The sequence below is a fragment of the Apus apus genome, chromosome 9, assembly GCF_020740795.1.
Source record: "Apus apus isolate bApuApu2 chromosome 9, bApuApu2.pri.cur, whole genome shotgun sequence".
In the NCBI taxonomy this organism is placed as follows: domain Eukaryota; kingdom Metazoa; phylum Chordata; class Aves; order Apodiformes; family Apodidae; genus Apus; species Apus apus.
Genome location: NC_067290.1, coordinates 2,387,374 through 2,402,906, shown reverse-complemented (window position 1 = coordinate 2,402,906; position 15,533 = coordinate 2,387,374). Strand labels below are relative to the sequence as shown.

At 42.4% G+C, this 15,533-nt stretch overlaps 1 protein-coding gene across 3 annotated transcripts in view; it reads left to right on the top strand.

The window, feature by feature from the left end:
• Nucleotides 1-15,533, top strand: part of TSEN2 (tRNA splicing endonuclease subunit 2) — a 603,350-nt gene that overhangs the window by 577,469 nt on the left and 10,348 nt on the right. For all 3 annotated transcript variants that reach the window (XR_007890296.1, XR_007890297.1, XM_051627103.1), the window contains exons 2-4: nucleotides 12,939-13,134; nucleotides 13,909-13,990; nucleotides 14,406-14,442. Coding sequence is in view for 1 of the 3 variants with exons in the window: in XM_051627103.1 (XP_051483063.1) it covers nucleotides 12,961-13,134; nucleotides 13,909-13,990; nucleotides 14,406-14,442 (293 nt within the window). In the remaining 2 variants the exon portion in view is untranslated. The remainder of the gene's footprint in view (nucleotides 1-12,938; nucleotides 13,135-13,908; nucleotides 13,991-14,405; nucleotides 14,443-15,533) is intronic.

Below are 15,533 nucleotides of genomic sequence, written 5' to 3'. Positions count from 1 at the left end.
GAGAATGTTTTGGGTTTTCATTAATAATGTACCCAACACTTTATCCTGGTTATATAAGAATTATCTTCTCTGTGCATGTGTTGATTCAAAAAGATGGGAACAGGAGGGAAAAGTAATGGCTCAGAACAAGCTATAGTTTGGTAAAGCCTTGGTGGACACAAATACCTTCAAGAAAATAAGGAAAGGAAACAAAGGAAAATAATTTCTTTAAAAGCTGGATCTCCTGGATCTCTCTATTTAGAATGAGGTGACAACCTGCTCAGAAAAACTGCACAAACAGCTCAGCAAGCATCTCAAAAATCTAATTCTGTCTTTTACCAGCTGGTTACCAGGTTGTCATCTAGTGATGGCAAACATTTGGTGAGAGACTTGTTTTGAACTATTTAATCTATCACACACAGAGACTGATATTTTTGTTTTAAAAAAGGGCAATGTGGTTATAGTGACCACCAGTCATCAGACTTCCAAAGGGAGTAATACTACTTGCCAAGCAGTCCTGCTTTTAGATTGAGAGGCAAGTTTATAGACAAGAAGATGAAATTCCAGCCCCACTCTGAGACTCAAAGTACTGCAAAATTCAACCCCAATAAAATCAAGGGCAAGAAGCCTAACAACTGAAAGATGCTTTCAGAAAGGTAAGGAAAGGGATTGGGGTGTAAGGCAGGTTTATAGCCTTGGCAGATGGCTACTGAAAAGCTGTTTCTAACAGAAAGTTAAGCTGAGCCACGGTAAGATGAATGAGTTGACACCAAGAGTTCAAGTGTGTGGCAGTTTATTTAGCATGCAGATGCCTGGATTTTTAGCCTGCTGTCTTAATCTATACTGGTTTTGGGACTAAAAATAAACCTCCACCCACAGTAAAGAAAGTAATTTACTGGCATATGGGCCTGATTTAAGAATTTTTAAAGAAGGAAACACTAGTTGCATTTCTGTAGAAAGTACTTAATCAGCAAACCAGAGTTCCTTTAAAACCTCAGTATGTTTAATTCTCCTTCCTTTTATTAAGCAGCCTTCCCCTTCAAGCCTCAATAATTTGTTTCCCAACAAAAGACAGAAATAGTTTTAGAACAGTTTTACTAATGTTTACTGTGGCATATCATGCTTATAAAATCTTTTTAATATGTAACCATTTAACTTCTGTTGGCAAGATAAATTCATGGCGATACAGATATTTTGTAAATACCACACTAACTTAGCATCTGAGTCACAACAGATTAGAAAAGAAAATGGCATTTGAAATAGACTGGGGTTTGCAATGCAGTAAGGTATGTTAAGCAAAAACTGTAGGATCAACTAGTGTTGAGAGTTCAGTGTGTTCTTTAGGGTACAAATGGCAACTAGGTGCCCCGAACTTCTGTGAGGATATTTCTGAGGTCATCAGCTACCCCGTGGGGGAAATGAGTCAGCAAAAGCATAAGTGATTTCAACACCTTCGTTATAAATTCCACAGATTAGTAATATGAACTTTACAAAGGTTTTGCTAATTTGGGGCCTGTGAGACTTTCCACTGAGTAACTTCAGCTTTAAAAATTGATATGCAATGCCACGATATTTGCATTAAAGCAGTGTTAAGGATTCAAACAGGAACCAGGTTTAACTTTGCTGCACTATGGCTGCGTTTGAAAACAGTCCCTGCCCTAGAAAAGGTTAAGGCAAGACAAAAGTACCTGTTATAACTTAAGTGAATGAAGAACATGAAGAATGAGAAAGCTTACAGTACTGAGACAGAAATATACTGGTATTTATACCACAATTCAAAAGGTATATAAAAACATTTTTCACAAAGGTAAATACATCTAAAATGCTTGCATCAGTAAGCACTACCCATTGGAAAACTTACACCTCAAGGTGAAAAGAAAGCTAAAGAAGCAGTTTGCAGGCAAAAGGTAGCACCGACCTTCTCTAGGATCTGGTAAAAGAGTAAGGAAAGCATGCATGGCTTAAACTGTAACATTCTTCTGAAGCACGCACAGATCTGCTAAATGCCATAAATGTCCAAAGTCACAGCTGGCCCCTGACAGCAGCTTGCATGGAATATGAAAACATGCTAACTGCAAATATGGAACACATGTACATGTGTCTTGGAGACTGTCCCTTCACAATTTTGTTCTTTTATCATTCTCCAAATGATTACGTTCTGTGTATCAGCACACAATGATTCTCTGTTCACCCTGGGTGGACAATGATGTAACAAACCAGGAAGTTTCATCCCATTCTTCTAGGCAGCCTATATATTAAACTCATACAATTGTATCTAGAACAAATTGAGTATGTGTAAGTTGTTCCAGACCTTAAACACTTTAAAAGGGTACATGTGAGCCTTCTCAGGGGTGTATTCACTAGGGGGCTCTCTGGTTACAAGTGATTTTCCCGATCCAAGACTCACATACATCATCCAGTGCTCTAGAGGCATTTAGCAGAACTGTGATTCTCCCAGGGGACATTGTGGGTCTAATACAATGAATGGAACCTATTCATCTATGGATGGAGTTTTCCATCCGTGACAGGTTGAAGGTGTTAAACAATTCCAATATCCCTCATTTTCCTCTAATGTTTCAGGACACAACAGGATGGAAATCGCTTATATGAAATATGATAAATGTTGAAAGCTGATTTTAGATCAGTAAATTGCATTTGTAATTTTGATCTACTATTGTCAAGGAAAGAATATGAGAAATGGGGTGTTCATGTATAATTTTGCTGGGATGTGTATAATGATTTGCATGCCTGTATGTATTGCTTTACAAATCAGAATACCAATATCTAGTGGCCATGTGACTGTTAATCCTCCTCTTCCCTTGTGATATGAAATCCAATCATGCCATAAATTGCACAGCAGGTTTCACAACGTGCTACAATGCGAGGACAAGATTGTTGGTATTCAAATACAGCCACCCATATTGCTTGGCCACATGCCTCTCTTCTGGATTTATATAAGGAGCAAAAAAATCGTAGCTTGTTGTAAACTTCATCATGTGTGAAAACAACCATGCAGAAACACAGAGTTAGGGCTGGACTTGGCTGCTAAAAAAGCTATGATTTGTACGTCGTGGCAACTAACATGCAGAAGCAACCCTGAGGTAAAAGCACAGCAAAGACCAAGCACTTCAGTTTAGCCTTGAGTTAAACACCCCAAGGTCAGCTCCATGTGTGGGCTTGGATAACAGGACAGATACATCATGGTAAAAATAATGTGCCTAGTCTTATCTCTTTACTTCAGAATAGTTCCAACAGTTATTTATTTCAAGGTGTAAAAGCCTGCATTTGGAGCAAAGAAACAAAGCCACATGGCAGCCTCTCTGCTAGTTCATCCATTTCCAAGTGCTACATAAAATGCCCCTCTTCCAACTGGTTAGCTGAGGTAATTTTCAACCTACAACATATCCTCTGAGATTTGAAGCACTGTTGACTGGTTGTACTGCTCAGAAAAGTCCAACCAGTTCTGCCCTATGACAACCTCTTTAATTTGCTTGTGTTGTCAATATCTTATTAATGTGTTCATACTAATGCAGTCACTTCTTCCAGTGCCATGCTCATGATCAGGGCTAATATGCTCACGGTTTTCAATTCTTAGAATAATGTAGAAAGTCCTTCTGTGCAATCTCCTCTTTCTTCACCCCCGGATTTCCAAATCATGTCTTGCTTACAGAGCCCTCACTACTAAATAATGTTTAAATTCCATTTGATAGACTAAGTATCTTTCCAGGTAGACTATTTTAGCTGAAGTAGGACCCCCATATTAGCACACAGTTTTAAAAGGCCGTGCTTGACCAACCCATTCTACAGATAACTGGCCACAGTCCTCTGAGTTATGAAAGGTATTTCCTGGACAAACTGACTGTTGGTAAACTACCTCAGAACAACAGCATTAGGTTTTTGTTCAATGGATGTGAGACCAGTCATGTTTGAAGGAGTGGTAGTGATCCTAGTTCTCTGCTGAATCTCATTTTAATGACAAAAATCAGGAGATAGATATGATCAGTGAAGCCTGGGTCTTGGAGCCTTATGTTTACCTTTGAAACTTGGGTGTCTGTGCCAAAGCTCTGCTGTGTAGCTAAGTCAGTGAAGACGTAGAACAACTTGGTGACCAGGTGATCACACATCCTCCCCAACTACTTCAAGTAAATAAGATGTCCCCAAAGCCCAAGCCCCAGTAGCCTACATAAAGCTAAGCATTCTATTCTTTACACAGCTTGACAGATGGAAACAAGATTCCCCTACTGTTTGCACTTCCTTTTATGAGATATTTACTTTTTTCTTAATCTGAAGCCTGGATTTCAAACACTACTGTGCCCACAGTTATAATTCTAGGGACTCCAGTTGCTACCTGTTTGTGCCTTACTCATTGTTCAAACAAGCCCCTATCACGTTAAAGCTCTGTGAAGAGAACTAGCCTATTTGATGTCATTTGGTCTATCCTGCAGTGGCAGGACTATCCTACTCCTTTAACATGATTAGGCTCAGATTTGCTGTAGCTACTGCAGTTGCCACAATATAACAGGCAAGGCCAGGACAGGTTAAAGTACCCCTGTAAGAAGTTTATTGATCTTTGAGAGCTATCTGTCATACTGGCTCTCAGTGCCTGGTCTAAGGGCTATGTACTTAAAAAGCAGCCCTTCAGTTTTAGGATTCACTTCTTCATGCTCAGGATAGTCCTTATCCTGTGGATGCAGTAACAGATGTATGACAAACCTTTAGCCCAATGTTCCTTATGGCTGAGACACCAAAAGAAGCAGAGCCCAGCAGGTAATGGGGAAATGAAAAAAAGGATTTCAACTACACTTCAGTTCAAAAGGTACAGAGAGAGGTAGAGAACAAGAACACAGGAAGGGCAGGGACAAATGAGCCAAGGAACTATATAAAGAAGTACAAATGAGACATCAAGCCATTACAAGTTGCTCCCTTGGTTTATGATAGGTAATTGTTTGCCTTTGTGTGCTCATAAATGCATTTAAAATAAACAGAACATTTCCTAGTACAGGCCATGGCACTGTTTTTTTTCCTGGTAAAGGTTTTAAGAATACCATAGGAATATTAAGATGCTGACATGTAAAACTCAACAAAAGAGCTACAAACCTTTTCCTGTTATTAAACAAACGGAAAGTAAATATTCAAGATTGGAATATATTCCGTAAGAGGATGTTCTGTTTTTTCTTTTTTTTTTTTATTTAAAAACATATATACTTTTGGCAACAAATTGATTTATTTGGTTTATTTCAGTTCTTAGAATGTGATGATTTAGGGATTTATCTTGATTTGCTTGTTATTTTGTCCTTTTGTCAGTTATGACACATGAACCGAGACAGCATTTAAGATGAGCTTTGAGACACATTTCAGCTAATATCTGATGCCAGTAGGATTGTTTATGTGCTTAAAGGCAGATACTCATGTTAAAGTACATTCCTGGATCAGGCACGGTCCAGATTAAATGGAGTAACCCCAACTTTTCATTTTGTTACACAATAAAAACAACCTCTTCCGTGTCCTTAATATTGTAAATGAGGTAAAAGTGTTAGAAAAAAAGTTCTGGTTTAGATGTTATATTCACATCTATGGTAATTATAAATCACTAGTGCCTTGTCTGCATCTGGTCCTGGAAGCTGCTGCTCTGGTATGTAGCATTCTCTAAAACCTATTCCACCCTTACATTTAACAAAACTAAAAAGGTCTGGGAAACCAGAAGAAAAACAAATGACAAATGTCTCTCTTCTGGGATATTCCTAGAGCAGAATTCAGCTCATGATAAACTGTAATCTTAACTAAGGCCTTCATTTTAGCTCTGTGGAACTCCCTAGTATTTGAACTAAATCACTGGTCTCTGACCTGTGAATGGGAATGCAAATCAGAAACACGTCAGAGAGGAAACTGGTATCAGTGTTTGCAGTCTGACAGGTAATCAGGGAAGCAGGAATGTCACCAATTTGGCAAGACAAAGATGACTGTAGATTGGCTGAGGCAAAGGAGCAGAGCAAGGACAGAGCCACCCTTCTGCCTGTGCGTACAAAGAGATGTTTGGAGTTGCAGCCATGACACTGGCTGCTTTGGCACCAGATGAGGAGCAAGTCTTTGCTCTTCCCAGCTTCCCTAAGGTTCCTTGCACAGCCAGAGCAATTAAAAGCATCTTCAGCAAATGAACACCAAGGCCAAAAGGCTGCGACACACTGTTTAAAATGGTCAGCATAAAGAGAAACGTGTGCTCAGTTACCATTCTTAGGTGCACGTGAGCATAACTGTGCTGTCCAACACCCATGAGACACCCAGAAAAGCAGATAAACAGCAGCCGTCAATACTTGAAGGGAAATGTTATGAGCAAAGCAATGATTTAACAATGATGCAGGCATATCTAAAGATCTGAGCCACTGGTTTAGGATTCTGCACGCATCTGAGTTCCAAAAAAAGAACTGCATGTAGAAAAACTAGATGCCAAACTGAAAAAAAAAAAACAAAAAACACCAAAGAAAAAAGTCTTAAAAGCTTTTTACAACTATTGGTTCCTACAAGTTAATACAAAGCACACAACCGTTTGAAAAATCCTAAGAGAGGCAAGGTTGTGAACAACCAGAGAAACAATATTCAACATCTGAAAAGTCTGCCAGCCGTAAGGGACCATCTTCTGAGAGTGAAAGGTGGGTTTTGAGTGCTTTGCACGAGATTCAGTACCTTTTTATAGGAAAATCCAGGTGCACAACTTCACTAATATATGAAAATCTATCTTGTATTTACATCTCTCAATGGAGCATAGCAATTTTTTATGCCTGTTGCACAGGGCAGCTACGTTCATTGAAGTTAAATTTGAAAATTGCTGAAATATGGACATCTAGTGGAGACATCTAATTATGACAGTTTCCTTTCCAATGGGAATACAAAAAATGTGAAACTGACTTTCACGGATTCTCTTGCTGCAGGGCCTGGAGTTTTGTCCTTGCTTCTCACTGCCTGGCCCATTGCTTCGTTGCATGAGGTGAAGGTGACAGAGTCAGAATCTGGCAAAACAGAAGCTGTGCGTCATCTCACAGCTTACCCAGGGGATTGATGAAGCAGAGAAACTAATGACCCATGAAGGAACAAATGCTTCTCCAACAAAAGGTAAATAAATCTGATACTGGAGCTCCAGGGATGGGGCAAACCCAGAGGTTTTAAGTGCCCTTAATTTGCCCTGAAATTGCAAGCTCAGATCTTTTGCATTAGTTTCCATGGGGAGAAGGAAAGTGACAACTTTGGAGGTGTTAAAAGCCTTGATGCAGGGAAAATTAATATTTACATCATTTTCCAGTGCATGCAATTTGTAATATTATACATAACATAGCTTGTGACACTATAAATAATATCCTTTGTGAGCTAGCTCTGAGGACAAGAAAGTGAGACTGTACACTGTGATGCCTGCAGAGCCCTGGTGCCACACACTGATGTGATGGGATGTCAGCTGGGTCAAATGGTTCTCCAACAACTCCTCATCCAAGTCTGCTTAATCTCCAAGAACACAAACCCCTTTTCCATGTCTGCAGTAAGTATGCTAAGTACCTACTCATGCCTAACGTTCTCTTTTCTCATGCTGTTCACCCCACTGCTGCCCACCTTGGGATTTCTGCTGTTATGGGATTTCTTACTGGGCTGATGCTTGGCCAACATTTGTCTGACTTCTCTTTTTTTGTCTCCTGTGAAAACCATCTGAAACTAAGCAGAAACCAACCTTGATTTATTTCTTTAATAAACAAAATTAAGATACTGCATATTAATAAAGTGAAAACTATTCCCTAGTTGTTTTTCTTAAAAGTTTCCAAAAACAGACCCATATCTCTGTCAAAGTTAATGTAACCAGAATTTCCATGGGAATCTCTGTCAGTCTGGGGAAAGTGGAACTGGCTAATGTAAATAGCTACAGCCCATCCTCCAACTGCTGCTCAAATCACCTTGTGAGAAAGGAATGGGCCTTATTTAAAAGACAGTGTCATGTTTCTTTTGTGGACTACAACTAAATGGGATAAGAAAACTTCATAGGAACATTCTGTGGAAACCAGAGACAGAAATTATGCTGATGATGAATCGTGTCTTGAGTTTCATGGGATTCTATACAAAACATTATTTATTATTTTTTCATATGCAATCCAAAATTTCCTAAATACACTACAAGAATAGGTCATTCTTTTAGCATTTTATAACTAACTTCCTTGAGAGTGCTACATAGGCAAATAGTTTTACAGGCTGATATTTCTGTTTCTTTTTAATAAGCCTAAGAATGTAAAATATGTATTTAAAGAGTACCTGGTCTGTATGTTTTGGCTGAGATAGGACTGGGAATTAACTTCCCAACTCCTTATAAAAGTCCCCAAACATCCAGAAAACAACCACCTTGGCTAACAAAACTGCCAAGGACTTTCTTGCAGATGGCAACTTAGTTTTACTGGCAGTAGAATCTTCATAGCATGAATATTAGTTAATATTAGCCAATAAATATAATATTAAATGAGCTCTTATTTTATAAACCAATGTTTCATCTAAATGATTCCAGACAAACTTGGTAATGTAACAGTTACTGTGGAAGGACACAATAAACCACAGAAAGGCTGAGAGTACATGACTGCAAATGCTTATGTAGATTTTAAAGGATATTACCATGTAGGTGGTCACAGAAAGAATTTCATAAGCCTGATGGTAAGAGCAGATCTTTCCACTGTGCCTATTTCTGTTCTACTCCTCTACCACCAACTGGGAAATCCTGTCACAGCACAGAGCAGAAGCTAGCAACTTCCCCCTGGAAATACATATTGCTAGCTCAGAGGGACTACTATGCATGCAGTAATGTTCCCAGCTGGGACCATGGTGCAGGGAATTCTGGGGCTGGCAATGGGAACATCAGGGCACTGAGAGCCAGGCAAAGGGCAACTGAAGATTATGCAGCAAAGGCAACTGTGTCAAAGTTTAAGGCAATGCAATTCTAGAACTGAAGGGTTACAACCAAGTTGTTCTCCTCGTGATTTGGAAAAGAGGGTCATGTTTGTCTTTTCAGAAAGCTGAGATTGTTTTGGACCTAAATTTAATAAAGAGCAAGGGGATATTTCAGGTGAGTATTAAGAAATAGTAAGCAATCAAGTCCTCTGCATTAGAAGCAGTGAATCAGCCAGAGACAACATAAAACAGTCTGTTCTCATAATAACATTCCTGGACTGAAAGACTGTAAAACAGAAATGGGGAGCTGAAAGATGACTTAACAAACGCGGCAGGCCCTCAGCCTCTGCAGGGCAGCACGGAGTACTGCATCCTCTGCCGCACTGCGGAGATCAGGAAAGCTCCTGGAAGGATACATCCTGGAAAACCCCATGCAAGGGACCTTCAGTGCTTTTCGTGCAGTCTCTTGTCTCCAGGCAGAATTAACTTTATCTGAACATTATCTAACCTGCTCTTAACATTTCCAGTGATGGACACAGGACAACCCTCCTAGTTAAGGACAACGTCATCCTCACCACACAGGCACAACATCATTTTGTAACATAATCTCCTTGCTCCTTCTATTTATTTATCCAGTGCTCATAAAGAGCAAAGCAGGTTTCCCTCTTTGCAATGGTCTGCTTTGCCCATTTTACCTTTTCTAGACTGAATTATTTCATTCTTTCCTTACAGGTCACTCTTGTCCCTCTCTTCTTGACCCCTTCCAATCACTATGTTTAAATGCTCTTATACCTGGACATGCCTCAGTTGCAGTCCCATCAGTTATGCAGAACTGACAAGTGACTCCCTATGTCACAGCACCCCTGTGTATAAACTCCAGTGGGACACCTTTTTTTCACAGCAGTGTGACATCTCTAACTCACCCCCAGTTTGTGATTCACCACAATCTTTGCTTTTCAGAGCCACGGCCAGTCATTTAGCTGCTGCCTTCTCATTTGCTGCCTCATCATAAAAAGGGAGATCCAGATACTCATGAAAACATCTTGTATAGCTATTGACATCCTGAAACAAAAATTCCATGACTCATCTTTTAAGAGAACTGTCCTTCAGATAGAAGAATTTCTGGTTGAAGCACAATCTGGGCTTGTAATCAGAAATGAGAGCAGACATTTGGTTGAAGAAACAGTAGTGTGATTCAATTAACGGACTCAATGGCACATGCTGTGGTTTCCCTCTCAAGGCTGCAGGAAGATAATGAGATGTGAAAGAAAGCAACTGACCTGCAGTTTTTTTAATGTTTTGTCTGCTTCTCACTGTGGTGTACCTCTCATAGTAATGTGTCTGCACAACGAGAAAACATAGATAGGTCTGGCCTAGATAAACTCCCACTTCCACGTAAAAGTGGCTCGATTGGACAAATTTAGAAGGACTTATTGAACAAAGTAACATCTTTAATACTACCTTACTTTAATGTTGTTCCCTGGAGTACTTTAACTCAGAGGTGTTCTCTTGGCAGAGCTGTAAGAACAAATCTGAAGTTATCAGAGTGTTGCTGGGTGCTTTGGTGATACGAACACAACAGGCTCCTCTGGTTTAGCTTCAACACTTTGTATGTGAATCAACATTCCAATAAATTAACTGATGACCTGGTATATGAAGTGCACCTCTGTAGGAAGTAACAGTAAGAAGACTAGCTTAGCATTGTCACGTTTTGCCTACATTTTCTGTGTGGCCTTATGACCAGTACTGCCCCCTCCCCAGGCGTCACAAGCCTGGAAAATGGGAATTAAGATAAAACAGCTTATAGGAACGATGTCTCTTTCCAGCTCTTCGTAGCGAATTCACTGATTCACTCTGTTGAAAATGAGAGTTCTCTACTGAGAGTCTGCCTCCTTGGAGCTGAAGAGGCTCGATCTGCTTCCTGTGGGAGTGGCACCTCACAGCACACCCCCAAAGCAAGGAACAGCAGCTGCGTTTTAGTTGCACGTGTGGAAATGAACTGGGTGGGCACGGTTCAAACCGGTAACAAGCCCACGGCTCACCAAAACAGAACAAGGGATGCTTGGCTCCTCTGGTGAAAACGGTTTGCATTTCATTCGGGTACCGTTTTGTGGAAAGCAAAAAAACGGCACCTCCTGGATCAGGCTGGGGTACTAAGCTGCACAGCCGCAGCTGCTGCTGCTCACAAGCTCGGTGAGGGGCCCTGCACGGTCCCGGCAGCCCAAGGCCTGGTCCCAGCGCCAGGAACCACCGCCTCCGGCTGGAAGTCACCTCCCTGCCGCACCTCCCGCCGCCGGGGTCTCAACTGCTCCTCCTGGTGAAGCTCACCACTCACTTCATGGGCGGGTGTTCCACACACAACGTCATTTTTCTCTCAAAAGATTTCCTGGCGCTTGGCTGCTTCTCACGGCTCCGCGCAGCTGGCTGGGGAAGGCCTCAAGGCCGGGGGGATCCCGCGGCCGCTCCCGGGGAAGCGGTGGAGGGGGGGGGGGGGGTCCCCGCACCCTCATCCCGCCACGCAGGGGGTGGGACACAGGCTGCACAGCTGGCCGGGAGAGGGGGCTGGGTGCGGGAGGAGCGGGAGGTGCGGGAGAGGCGGGAGAGGCGGGACCGGCCCCTCAGGGCCCGGGGGAGGGGGCGGGGCCTCCCTGCGCATGCGCGGCCGCCGGGCTGGCAGCGCCGGGCGCGCGGCCTCCGCGTGCGGCGGGGCGGGGTGCGTGGCCCCCGCGGTTGCCATGGCGACGGGCCTGCGGGGCGGCCTGCTCGGGGGCCGCCCGGGGTTGTCCCGGGGTGTCCCGGGGCTCTCCCGGTGTCCTCCCGGGGTTCTCCCGGTGGCCGCAGCCCCCTTGGCCTCAGGCGGGAGCGGCGGGGCGGGTGGCGGGGCTGCGGGGGTGGGCGTTGGGCGCTGCCGGCCTGGCCCCAGCCTCCTCTTCCTCCTCCTCCTCCTCCTCCTCCTCCTCCTCCTCCTCCTCCTCCTCCTCCTCCTCCTCCTCCTCCTCCTCCCTGCGTGAGGGCTGCGGGGCCGGTCGTGGCGCCTGGGACAGGCCCGTGTGCCTGGGCAGCAGCAGCAGGGCCTGAGGCCGCTCCCCCGCGGGGCTGTAAGGGAGGGTTATCCTGCCCCCCCCCCCCCCCCCCGCGCTTCCCGGGCCTTGTCCCATCGCCCTCTGAAAGGGGCTCCCTTGTCTAAACCTGCCTCGACATCTGTTCCCCTCGTTGTTCAGCACATTTTGTACTTCGCTGTGGTTTCTGCTGTTCATTCATTTCTCTGCTTTATTCTTCAGCATTTCACAGAATCATAGAATCCCAGGGGTTGGAAGGGACCTGGAAAGATCACCCAGTCCAACCCCCCTGCCAGAGCAGGGTCACCCAGAGCACATCCCACAGGAACGCATCCAGGTGGGTCTTGAATGTCTCCAGAGAAGGAGACTCCACAGCCTCTCTGGGCAGCCTGGCCCAGGGCTCTGTCACTCTCACAGTAAAAAAATTTTTCCTGACATTCACATTGAACCTCCTATGCTCCAGTTTGCATCCATTGCCCCTTGTCCTATCACTGGTCATCACTGAAAAAAGCCTAACTCCATCTTCCTGACACTCACCCTTTACATGTTTGTAAACACTGATGAGGTCACCCCTCAGTCTCCAGTTCTCCAAGCTCAAGAGACCCAGCTCCCTCAGCCTTTCCTCATCAGGGAGATGTTCCACTCCCTTCATCATCTTCACTGGATCACCTGGACTCTTTCAAGCAACAACTTCGTGTTACCCACCTTTTCATCTTCAGTTTACTTTATAAACTCTTGGCTGAGAATGATCCTCTGCTGTTCCTCGGGCAATACTACAATGCCCAAGGGAAGAAGATGAACAAATAACACCAGCAAATCGCTGCTGATGTTTGCCTGGCCTAATAGTTACACAATTGCACTTGGGTTGTGCTGTAGGATGTATTGCTGGTTTGCTGTTGGGAAGGGGATGTTGCTGAAATACGAAAAATGGGTGAACTTTGAACTCCTGAACATGAAATTGTTTTGTTTCCACTTTGTTTTGGTTTTTTTTAGGAGGAAAGAGTAATATTAGGAAATGGCAGAAGCAGTTTTCCATCCCCCGAGAAGGAAAAGAAGAGTTTTTGAGTCCTATGTGTCTCCTTTCCCTGTGGATGTAGGTGGGAAGGATTTCAGAATATGCCAGGCTGAAATCCTTAACAACAACGTTCTTGTGAGGAACCCTGAAGATATTGAGCAGCTTTATAACAAGGTGCTGTACCCTCTCTGCACAGGATTTGTAGTGTTTAAAAACTTAGGTAAAGCACAATGCTTGCTAAAATCTGCCTGCCCTTATGCTTTCCTTCCCCTTTAACCTCCAGTAATTCTCCATATCTCCCTCCTCTCCTGAAATCAGGAGAAAACATATATTCTGTATCAAATGTGAAAAGTAATTAATTCTTATCCCAGCATAGGAATTTTGGAATGAGCTCAATCACAGCTGCAAAGACTTCATGTTTGATAGATTTATTTCTCCTGTCAACATTTTATGCAACCTTGGAAAAGCTTTTGCTTGTTTTTAAAGCTCAGGAGGTTGGATTATTGAGGTTTTATAAATGCTTGTAGAATTCTTTTTATCTTCAGAGTGATTTCTTCCTGAGCACAATAAGCTGCATTAAGCCTCTTGTGTCCAAATGCCATTTCACCACCATTCTTAGGCAGTAGCTTTATCCATCTCTTTGTTTTCTGTTATGCATTGGTCACAACATTCATGCACAGGTGTTTTCTCCTGCATCTTCTTTGAAAATTCTGCTTGGAGATGCCAACTGACCAATATTTAGCATGGAGGAAAAAGACCCTCCACTGGTTAAATCTGAATGCAGGTGTTTAACATGGAACTAGTTGCCAGAAGCCAAGCAACTAGCTTAACTGCTGCAGAAGCCTGTTCTTTCTCAGCTGATCTTGGCCGTTGACATTTGATGGTTGGAAATAAGTTCATCTTGGTCTGATGACTGATCCTAATATGGAGTTTTCCCTTTCTTTGAAGGGCTATTTTGGAAAAGGCATCCTTTCCAGAAGTCGACCAGTGTACAGCATTTCAGATCCTTCACTGGTTGCTAAGTGGCAAGGTAAGTTGTGCCTGTTTGTACTTCCATCCCTACTCTCTTCGTCTCTTCCATGTCCATGAAATTATGAGGCAAGGATATGGGAATTTTTTAATCTTGCAGCAAGTTGCATCTGGCCTACTCCTGGTTGTTTTGTCATTCTGGATTTTATGATACCCCTCTGAAATAATCTTGTTGTGGGCTGGAGAAAAATAGTGCATTTAGGGGATAAAACAGTGTATTTAGTTGTCTCTCTTGTGCAGGCTGTTGCCTCTGTACCTCTTCTCATTCTGTGTCCTTCTTGAAGACAAGTGGGACCACAATGGCCCAGAGTGTTGAAAATGGGGTTAATTTCCAGGCTGCAGATGATCTCTGGGATCAAAAACACATGGAAACATTTTTATATGGATGAAACAACATATGATTTTTCTTTATACAGGTGCTAACATAAACATGCCTATAATATCGTCCAAAAAGTAAGTTCATTTACATTAATTTATTCCTTTTTTTTTAATGAAACAGATTATTCTAGTTTATTTTACTGATTTTCAGATTGTTGGCTGTATAAACACTGCTTACTTCTATTTCTTTCCTATTTAATGTATAAGTTACATCAGAAAAACTAGAAATAGAGTAGGTGAAATTCAGCATGTTTTTTCATGTAAGCTTGCAAGTATTAATTGCTGAGTAGAAGCCTAGATTGAGTGCATGCATAATCAGATGGGTAATTAATTAATAAATGATTATATCAAGCATAATAAACTTGTTTCTCAGTTGAGAAGAAGAAGGAGAAGTTTCTGGAGAAGGCTGTTTAAAATAACTTTCCCATTTCCTTATTGAATTATTATGATATGGGCTGAGGCAGCTCTTGAACTTGGATAGTGTGTCATTTGCTTTTTTAAATAGTCTCTATTAACATTGCTAGTTTTAAATTTAGCAAAAGAGGCTGTTGGACCACATATTTATTTTGTTCCCCTTAAACAGTATATGAACTAACTGTGAGGGTATGAAAGTTAGTTATTCTGTTTGCTTGAATCTCATGGTAACTCTAAAAAATAACTTCATTTAAATGTAAAAGTGATGCTTCTTCAGTCCTCAACTTTAGGTAAGACAAACAGTAGCAATATTATTAGTGCTGCTGCTACAGTTATGACCAGTTGCAGAAACACTTGTAATTAGTATTCTGCTTTGTGAGTGCTTTATGTGCCAGCAGATCCAGCTGAGCAGCAGTGAAGGTGTCATGACATTGGTGCAGAAGGTGCATCATGATCTCTCTCAGCAGAGATCTGTGAGTGCAAATTATATGGTAATTAATTCATAGGATGAAGAGGTTTCCATTTTTTATAACACAGGCTACAGCACTGAATGATGGAGTTTTGTTATGCAACTTCAGAGGGACTCACATTTTGTGTTGGGAGATGGAAGGTGCATTTCATTGCCTTTGTAGCTCTCCATTACGTGGTCTGTAATGGCTGTGTTAGGGTTTTGGTTTGGGAAACAGAGAATATTGTCCTAGAGTTGTGCAGGTTTGAGTGAGGGCAGCTCCACCTGTAGCTTTCATGGAAGG